This window comes from Ailuropoda melanoleuca, chromosome 2 (genome assembly GCF_002007445.2).
Source record: "Ailuropoda melanoleuca isolate Jingjing chromosome 2, ASM200744v2, whole genome shotgun sequence".
NCBI lineage: Eukaryota > Metazoa > Chordata > Mammalia > Carnivora > Ursidae > Ailuropoda > Ailuropoda melanoleuca.
The window spans coordinates 23,836,764-23,847,207 of record NC_048219.1 but is presented as its reverse complement, the minus strand read 5'-3'; the positions used below and the strand labels follow the sequence as shown (position 1 = coordinate 23,847,207).

General features: G+C 37.0%; 1 protein-coding gene across 1 annotated transcript in view; it reads left to right on the top strand.

Moving 5' to 3' along the window:
- SPATA6 (spermatogenesis associated 6) overlaps positions 1 to 10,197 on the top strand; it is a 144,246-nt gene extending 134,049 nt beyond the window's left edge. The window contains exon 13 of the mRNA XM_034655606.1: positions 4,899 to 10,197. Within this exon, the coding sequence (XP_034511497.1) occupies positions 4,899 to 5,079 (181 nt within the window). The 3' untranslated portion in view covers positions 5,080 to 10,197. The remainder of the gene's footprint in view (positions 1 to 4,898) is intronic.
- The last annotated feature ends 247 nt before the right edge of the window (positions 10,198 to 10,444 follow it).

The following is a 10,444-nucleotide window of genomic DNA, read 5'->3' as shown; positions in this document are numbered from 1 at the left end:
AAGATTTTATTTATTTATGTCAGAGAGAGAGAGCATAAGCCGGGGGAGGGCAGAGAGAGAAGCAGGCTCCCCACTGAACAGGGAGCCTGATGGAGGACTCAATCCCAGGATCCTGGGATTATGACCTGGGCTGAAGGCAGATGCTTAACTGGCTGAGCCACCCAGGCGCCTTCTAAAATATAGTTCTTAGACCAGTGACATCAGCATCACCCTGGTATTTGTCAGAGATCTAAACTCTTGGACTCTACCTTGGCAACTCTGGAGGGTGAGAATCAATAATCTAAGTTGTTATAAGCCTCCCAGATGACTCTGATGCGTAGTACAGTTTGAGAACTACTGCTGTAATTTATCAGTAAATTCTTATGTCTTTAATGACATTTTATCTTTATATGGTATCTTTAAAAATAAAAAATACTTTTCAGATTTTATTAAATCATAATATATCCTCTTCCTATTATGTATTCTGAATTCCAAAATTTTTGAGTACTTCCATTCCTACTTTTCATCCATCCATCATCCATCCATCCATTCATCACCTCTAAAACATACATCACATCCTCAAATGTATTCTCTGTGTTTTGTCAATCAAAATTTTGCTTGATAGGAACCTTTGTTGAGTATTATGGAAAGGAATTTATCTCTTGTATTATATAAACATCTTTAATTATATTGACTCTTAGATCACAATTTTGAAATATAGAATATGTGTCATCTTTAAAGTCACTTTCAACTCTGATTTTTTGAGTATAAATGACAAGTGGCAAATTATATAATCCTCATGTATGGCCTTTCAGTTATTTCTTAGAATTAATATTTTGGGGGTAGCATATCCATCTTACCTTCTGACCTTCTTTCCAGTGAGCATCACCTTAGAGATATTTTGTCTAAAGACTATGTATAGAATAGTATATGCTTAGTCTTCAGTTGACACTGATACAGGGCACATCAGGGTTTCAAGTGAGTTCATTCTTTTCGAAGCAAAAAATTAGTAATGTCCTTTGTCTCCTACTTCATGCTAAACTGCGTAAGACCTTTCTGTTCTTGGCATATACACTAGGCCTAATCAACGCTTAGGATTTGAAACTGTCCAGTTCTTGGATATTATCCTGGTCTGTTCTTTTTTGTTTTTTTTTTTCTTAATAGCATTATCATAATTAAATACAGGGCTCCCCAGTTAAATAGCAAGAGTAAGTTAATTAAAACAAAATGCACTGCACTAATAAAATATTATCCCCACTTTGAAAGTAACCGTTTTATGGTATATAGCACTGATGCAATATTTTGTAGAGTTTAGTAGGAATTCACTAAATGCTTTGAATGAATGAAGGCTGTAGATACTCATGGTAAAATAGAGACATATAATTTTTAAAAGCCCATTACTATAATAAAATGTTTTAGTGTCCCTTACACGCTTTAAACTTATTAATATACTCAGTAATGAGAAATCAAAATTGACTCACTATGTTCACAGTTCATTAAAGAGCTAGTGCTTTCATGTCTGGAAGTAAATATCCTTTTTAGGATTCTGATACTTTTGTTTGCACCTATCTGTGGACCGTATTAGGGCCTGTTCTGTGTTCACCTCTCTGTTTTACAATTCAGACTTCCAGGCTGAACTAATTCCCAAATTCTCTCGGAGAATTACAGTATTGTTTACTAAATTGAAGAATTTTGCAATTTTAAATAGAAATAAACTCGATGCCAAATTTTAAGATCTAAAAGCATCAGGATGTGTATTTTGGCCTCTTTAGCTCCTCTTTATAGAACCTTACTAGGTTTGCGTTGGCTTCTAAAAAGCTTTCTGAATTTATTTATTCATTGCAAGCCACTGAAGTGATACTTTAAGGCAGCTTTGAGACATGAAAAAAATGTATTGTCTAAAGGAAACAAAGCAGTAGCAAATCTATGCCAGGTAACATTAAATATAGTAATTGATGATGGGGGTGGCACAATGGTTTACGATCTCAGAAGGAACCTACACAATGGTTTTAAAGTTAGCAGCCCTACCGCTGCTTTACCTCGCTGAGAGCTGGGTAGAGGTGTGTGTTAGAAATCCAGACTTCCGTTGAGTAGCTTTATCATAGTAGAACTAGCCCGGCAACTAAACAAAATGTAGAATTCAGAAAAGAACGTCATTATCCGGCCGTCAGCATGTGGTAAAGTTGATGATTGTGGACAAGGAGTTAAGGACAAACACCTGTGTTTTGTGCAATTTTAATTAGTTCATGACTTATTGCAAAAAAAACCAAAAAAAAAAAAACAAATAAAAACAACCAACCAAGCAAAGCACAGCCTGGTGGGCTTCCTAAAGTAATGTGAGGGAACAGAGGCAAATGTGGGGACCTAGGCTGGTAGATACGGTTGCAGAAGCACGAAAGACGTAGATATGTCTCTATTAATATATTTTTGAGTGTGTGATTTCCCGTCATTTGACTCAAACCGTCAAAAAAAAAAATGCTGTAAGTGACAACAGGAGTTAGGCTTGGTGAAGGAAATCTATGAAATCAAATTGTATCCAGTGGCTAGACTACTTCTTCAGCAAAGCTAATGAAAGAAGTGTGGTAGCCGTATCAAAGCAGGAGCACTGAGACTTGGCTAAGGCCTTTTGAACAATTTTAGTATGAGACATTGTCCTAATTATCCCTCCCTAACCAAAGGGACGAGATAGAAGTAACGATAGTCATGTTCTAAAACACCTTTGTTATCCCAGAGACTCTCTCATTTTCAAAATTTTCCAGCGTGAAAGAGGCAGCAGCCGGTGTAAAGAAAGTTTGGCAGGATCTAGTAAATATTACTAGAAAATATGAGGTAAAATTTCATTTTAGCAAAGCCGTCAGGAAGTAGAGCGACCTATTGTCATGGTTCCCAGAAGTGAATTTTTAAAAACACATCCCATATATTAATTGTAACAGGGGAATATATGTAAGGTTTGTGCATTCTAAGTAATAATAATAATGATAATAATAAATGAATACCCATGTGCTCACCATCCAGCTTTATAGAACATTAGCCACACCTCCAGAGCCACCTTATGCTCCTAACCGATTGCATCCCTTTGCATAGTGACAGCTGTTATAGCTTCTCTAGTAATCCTTTTTTCTTTGTAGTTATACCACACATGAATCTATCCTTCAGCAATAAGTTGTTTAGTTTTCCTTGTTTTAGACTTTACATAAATGTACATATAACTGTGTATTGTCTGAAATTTGATTTTTTCCCGCTCCGTTGGTTTTTCAGTTTCATCCCCATTGATGCATGTGATTATATAGTTGATTAATTTTCCCTGCTGCATGCAATATCATTGTATGCATGTACAGTTCTATGCATATCTGCTTTAATGTGGATGGATATTTAGGTAGTTTCCAGTCCGTAGCTTTTTTTACAGAGAGTGTTGTTATGAACATGTCTGTACATGTCTCCTGGTACATGTGTGCATGAATTTTGCTGGGGTACGCAGGAGTGGGGTTACTGGCTTGAAATTGCATATTCAACCTTATTGGGTCATGCCAGACTCTTCCAAAGTGAGTGTATAAATGTTCTCATGACTTTACATCCTCACGGACACCATGTCAAGCTCCAAGAATGATAACCCAGCTACTCCATGCCTTTTTTTGTGGTCTCTTTTAGTGTGTTCAGGTGTTAGATTGACTTCAGGTCAAATAGCAAATTATTCTTACAGATATATGGCCCTAAAATTCCCACTTCACAGTTGACAATAGAGGTAACATCATTAGATTGATAAGTCAAGGAAGAAATTGTTTGAAGTGACATTCCAAATGTATGAATAAAATATTTGTGGCATTTAATAACCAGAACATACAGTTTTATATGGCACAAACTTCATAATCTCTAACATGCCTGAGAGTCTTATCTATAACAAGTAGTTAATTTCTTGAAGTAGGTCAATTATTTATTAAAAAAATAAACTCAGTCCTTGAAAAAGTCAACATTTTGTTTCTACCGAATGATATATTAAGCCCAGAACTTAATATTTATGATAGTAAAATTGTAACTTGGGTATGTTTTTAAAAGTACTATCAAACCATCAAAAGGAGTTGCCTTTTCTTCTCTATCCCCATTATAATTACCCTCATCCTGGTCTATTTCATAGCTTCCTATCTATTCTCTCTTTTGTCTTCAAGACCTCAGAATTGGATCCCTACCACTTCAAATACAGACTTTTTTTGCCTTGTTTTCCATTTTCCAGAAGTGTTCATATTCAGGCTAATGTCCTCCTCCTCCTTGAGGACAATAGCAGTGTGCCGTAGGGGAAGGGGCCTCAGGGCCACAGATGTAGTATCTCTTTCTCTTGCCAGTACTAGCTGAGTGGCCATAGGCAAGTCCCTTGACCACTGAGCCTCAGTTTCCACACCTACCAACATCAGAGTGTCCTCAGATTTTCAGATAAATTTCTATAAAGTACCTAGTAGTTCGGTGCCTCGTGCTGAATAACTTCTGTGTGCAGAGTAAGCACTGTACTATACACTTTACACATATTGTCTTTGATGTTTAAAACAATGCTGCAGAAAATACAGTGAAGGAAGCTGAGACTCAGGTTGATTAAATAAATTGTGCCAGGGTCCACCCCTTATAAAGGATTGAGCCCTCACTCAGTTCCAGGTCTGCCTGACTTGAGAGGCCCAGAGCTCTCATGACTGGCCTTCCCACAGCATCTGCGCCCTGCTTTTACCACATCACATGCATCTCCCTTCTCTGAATTCTTCATAACTCTGTCTCTCAGGCACAATTTTCATTTTATCGTTTTGTAATAGTTTCATACAAATAGGGTCACTCTTTGAAGGCACACACCCATAAAGTACTCAGTAAATATTTGATTTATATAATACTACCTCTCATTGAGTTTCACCAGTTTTAATATTTTATATCCTTTTTTATAGCTCATTTCAGCGGCCACGTGGCGCTCTCCATTTGGATGATGGTGAATACTGGTCCAGCAGGGCAACCTCTTATAAAGGAAAATCCCACCGACCCATCTTTGAGAACAGCATGGACAAGATATACAGGAACTTGTACAAAAAGGCCTGCAGTTCTGTTTCTCATACACAGGAAAGCTTCTGAGACCATCCAGGATAAACTGTATGGGTGTCTGTGTCAGCTTCTCAATGAAAACGTTTGATGTGATCAATATCTGTATTCTTTTTTTTTTTTTTTTTTTGGACAGGTGGTTCTGAGTACAGTAGTTAGATGTGAATACGTTTATTGCTTCAAATGGTAAATTATCAGAGGCAGTCCCTTTTTTGTCACAGAAGAGAGTGCTCTGTTCCAGAAGTCAAAGCTCCGCACCACGATCCCAGCTTCCAGTCTGAATATGAGAAGGTTGCTCTGCCACCTCATCTCATCTCTGCATCTAAAATCCAACAATAGATTCTCTCTAGAAATGGTCTTCTGCTTGATCACCTTGTGATTTTCTTTTCATCTGCTTCATTGGTTATCTTGTCTAAGATTACTATTAACTCCTTTTTCTTGATAATGAGCAAAAAGATGTACAGAAATGAATTTCCTAAGTTTAAACCCTGTTTTCTACTTATTTCCGCCCTCCCCCCCCCGCAAAAGGCTACTTGTACTTCTTAGCTAATAAGAAATAGTTTTCTTTTTAAAGTTTATATAATCATTCACTTCCTCTTCTCGAAAAGAACTAAGTTACCTACAATACAGTCAGCTAGAAATAGCAGTGGCCATGTGTGACCCAAAATGTGAATAACTGATTTTTAAAAATAGAATTCTTTGCATGATTTTCTTTTAAGGCCATTTCTTTTGGCACAACCAGAATCAGAAAATAGTTTTTGTTAGTAAGCATGTAGAAACTCAGAGAGAATAAAGGGATTATATTGTAATTTTAAACTCTCTTAGAGTTTTCATAGGTACCAAATAGCCAGGAAAGTAGTATCTTTAGTTAAAGGACACTTGGAACCATAAAGAGGAGTAAAATATTATACAGAACGCTTTGTACCTGGAGGTCTGATAGCTGATAAAATTAGCTTCTCTCCTCCCCACTCCCCCGCAATATCCGCACCTGTGAGGCCAGTGAGTCTTTGAAGATATGAAGAAATCGGTCATCTCATATTTACCAGAGTAAGTGGAGGGAAAGCAGCGAATAGAAAATAAGTAAACTTGGCTTACAAGCTTGAAGAGTTGACTACAAGGTATTGTTCTCTCATTGACTCTACCTTTGGTTAATTCTACAGTTATGATTTAAAAAGAAAAAAAATGTTGAACTCCATTTAAGTTGAAATTAACGTGTAAAATTGAGTGACTTGTTTTTGTATTAGGAGAAAGGATATAATACTTGTTGTCTAATAACAGGATTTTTAGACTTCGTGTTAAGAGTGTTCTGGTGTGGCAGTCTGTGATGTATGGCAAAGTGCATCGGAGAAAGGGGCCAGGAGGCCTAGGCTTTATTTAGTTTCATCCTGCCCTTCTCCCGCTGAGTCTCTTTAATTCTCTGAGCCTAACTTTCCTCAGCTCTCAAATGAAGAGAATGAAGTGGATCAGCATATCCCTAACCGTGTTCCGTGGACTTGTATTCTAAGAGATGGCTGTAGGAATGTAGATACAGGCGTTCATTAGTCATATAAGTTGAGGAAAAGCTATACACTAGATTCACACTCCCCAACTTAGAGAGTCATAGGTAGGATGGCAGGAACGAAAGGCAGGGCTATTGATACTGGAACAGCTGTTCCAGGCTGGAGCTGCCCGGGCAAACTAGCATGTATGGCTGATATAATAAACACCAGCCTGTTAGAGGCACTAAGAAATCCTGGCATAAACATGTTTCACTCTAGCATCTGGTCTGGAGTCTGACGCATAGTTAGTGCTCAGTAAATAATTTTTTAATTAGCCCAGAATTTTCTCAAGTGAGTATGTAGCAATATTTGTCATCATGGCCATCCTTCCCCTCCCATCCCATCCTCTTAGCTCCCTACAGTCCCTTTCAAATGTGCCGTCCTCAGGTACATGTGGACACCAGTTGGGGAGATGGTACACTACACAATCACTGAGTCACCCTCTGGCTGTAAGTGGTAGGGTGATGTTTTGTACAATGAGCCTTTGAAGGTCAGCATTGACTAATGTTTTTTTTTTTTAACAAAAAATATCATCAGTGAAATTTAGTATGTTTTGTTTTTGTTTTTGTTTTTTGTTTTTGTTTGAGGAAACAAATGAAAAATTCTTCCATTTGAAAGGCCCTGCTTGGTCAAAAGAACAAATATGAACTTCAAGGAAAAATTCACTGACATAGAAAATCTCCAGAGTGAATAACTACATCAAAATTACCTATCACACCTATTTCTGCCATTGGCTATACAAAGACCACAAAAAATGAGTCTCAAAGGGGAACTTCAGAATATAATATTCTGAAAAATATTTTCCTGTAGATTACATTTGACTTCTCTCTGAAGGATCAGGTGCAAGTTTCCCGATATGTAGTGTCTTGGCTAAGTGTCTATTTCCGTTTCCTGGGGGAAGGAGTGTCTTTGTTGCTATCCCTAACTACCACTACGAATTCTTATATTATTTTTAAGGATTAAACCCTTAAATATTAATAGTTGTCCTTTCTCATTATAAGAAGCAGAAAGATGCAGTTATTTCCTTAGCCTTTTAAAAATATTTCTTACAATCTAGTAATAGTTATTGGACTTAATATGAAAGATAGATTGATCATCTTCCTTTTAAGGTATTTTTGTCCTTTAAATAAAAAAAAAACCTGGGAATTTCAGGAAGAAAGATGTCAGTTCAACTAAGAAAAAAAGATGTGTGATTGGACAGAATGTGAAGTCTTCATGGTCCCACTATTAGTTATACAACCTTGTTCAAGTCATTTATCCTTCTTGGAGCTCAGTTTTCTTATCTATAAGGTGATGAAGGGGTTAATTTAGAAGGGTCTTTTAATGTTCCAACACTTCTATAATTGTGTAATTGATGAACATGGAGATGTAAACAAGTTCTAGGCAGCACAGTTGTATTGTAACTTCAAAGATTAAGCCCCTGGTTAAAAATCTGGAGCAGATAGAGCGTTCTCATTATTGTGTTCATTTTCCAATAATAGCTTTATTGAGATGTAACTCATATACTGTAACGTTCACCTTTTAAAGGTATACAGTCGCATGGTTTTTAGTATATTCACGGAGTTGTGCAGCTAAAACCACTAGCTAATTATAAAATATTTCATGACTCCAGAAAGAATTCCCGAACCCATTAGCAATCATTCCCCATTCCCTTCTGCCCTCACCTCCTGGCAACCAGTAATCTGCTTTCTGTCTCTGTGCCTATTCTGGACATTTCATATAAATGGAATCATACAGTTTGTGACCTTTTGTGTCTGGCTTCTTTGCCTTAACATAATGTTTTCATAGTTCATCTGTGTTGTAATGCACATCAATATTTTATCCCTTTGATGATTAAGTAATAGTCATAATGTGGATGCACAACAGTCCATTGAGGAGCATTTTTATTCCCACTTTTGGGATATTATGGAAAGCACTGGCGTGAATATTCGTGTATGAGTTTTTGTAAGAACATATCTTTTCATTTCTCTCAAGTGTAAACCTAGAAGTGGAATTGCTGAGTCAGATGGAAACATGATGTTTGACATTTTGAGGAAAAGCCAAACTGTTTTCCCAAATGACTCCACCATTTTACAGTTTCTGTGTTTTTTAAATTTTACGTTAGGATCATAGGCTAGTTACACATTTAAGTATCATCCCCCCATTCGACACATGTGTATTGAGCACTATGTTAGATGTAGAGGGTATAAATTTATTAAATGTACCTTCCCACAAGTGTGAAGAGTCTTTGAAAAAGATAACAGTGTATTTCAACATTTACAGTAGTTTGGTAACTTCTACAATGGAAGACATCAAGAATGGGGATACAGCATTCCAGCTTGGTGCGGAATTTGCAAAGGCATGAAAATGGGGGAGAGATTGATTGTTCGGGAAACTCCCAAGTGCTTTCACTGGAGATGGTGCGCAGGGATGCAAAAGCTTTGGAAGGATCTACTGAGTGCAATAGAGAACGGCAAAGAGAATGACGGGCCTGGAGCAGCATAGGAAGAGGTGACCTTTGAGCTGGACATTGAAAGATGGGAATGACTTTTGAGAATAGGAAACTAAGATGGAATAAACTAAATATTGATCAGGTTTTATGAGGGTAGAAGTGGGATAGAGGGAAATATCTAGTAATCAGTTAAAAATAAAGATCTAGGACTTGGGAGAACTCAAAAGTAGAAAATGGATTTTTGGAATCAGATAAAAATAATGAAGTGAGGGGAAAACAAATGGAAGCTCTCTGCTGTTCTTGTCCTGATTTGTACGTGACCGTTATAGGCGCCCTGACAGGAGTGAACCTCGAGCAGTTTCACTGTTCCTCATTGTTGAGGCTCTGGCGGTTAGCATGTTAGAGGGCCACCCTTTTAAAAATGAGGAAAAATAATAGAATTCTATTTCTATTCTAATTAGGAAAAATAGCTAGAAATTCGTATACAAAATGAAGAGATAAGAGAAGAAACCCAACTTTTTGTTTTGAGTTATATTATGAGTATATTATTCATCTCTGAGTGATACGCTTAGTTTAATAATATAACGTTTCTTAGACAACCAGAGCTGGTGAATATTCATCCATTTAACAAATATTATTGAAGGTCTTCTCTGTTCCAGGCAATCTGACTAATCATCCAGAGAAACAAAAACACAGTTCCTGACCTGAGTTTGTGGGGGGCGGAGGGAGACTGACATTTACTTATTACAGTGAGAGAAATACTGTAATAGATGCTAGAAATGCTATAAAGATGAAGAGGAAATCCTAATTAATTCTTAATGGTGTCATATACTTCAGACAGGGATGATAGATGAAATTAGCTGGTACTCTATCTAGATGGCCTGGAGAGCATAAGCCTTAGAAAATCACTAGGATTTTTAAAGTAGGAGGCAAATAATCCCACACAGAACAGCTAAGAGCGTATATACTGCCACACCTACCTTCTTCTCTACAGGTTAATAAAATTAGTTAAGCCCTTATTCTCTTTACCAAAAATAACTCTACTTTTGAGGGGGAAATGTGTGTGTGTATAAGGTGTGTGTATACTTTCTTGGCTAAGAAAGTACATTCTGCTGTATTTCTATAGATCACCTCCACAAAAGTACCGAACACGAGTTAGTGAAATAAATCAGAATTCTTGAACTCAAGGAGCTTGTTTTCACTATGGATGGAGGGTCAGACAAACAATGATAGTAATGTATCCATGAATTTCCTTATTTTTACTCTTACTATTATGCTTGATGTAGGCTTTTCTAGCTCAGGAGTGTTTCCTCATCTTTGTGTTTCTAGCACCACAATCTGGGCATATCTTTATTATAGCATTTAACAAACTGAATTATCAGTGCCTTTCTTGTGTGTCTTTTTCTACTGGTCTAAGGCCGTGTTTACT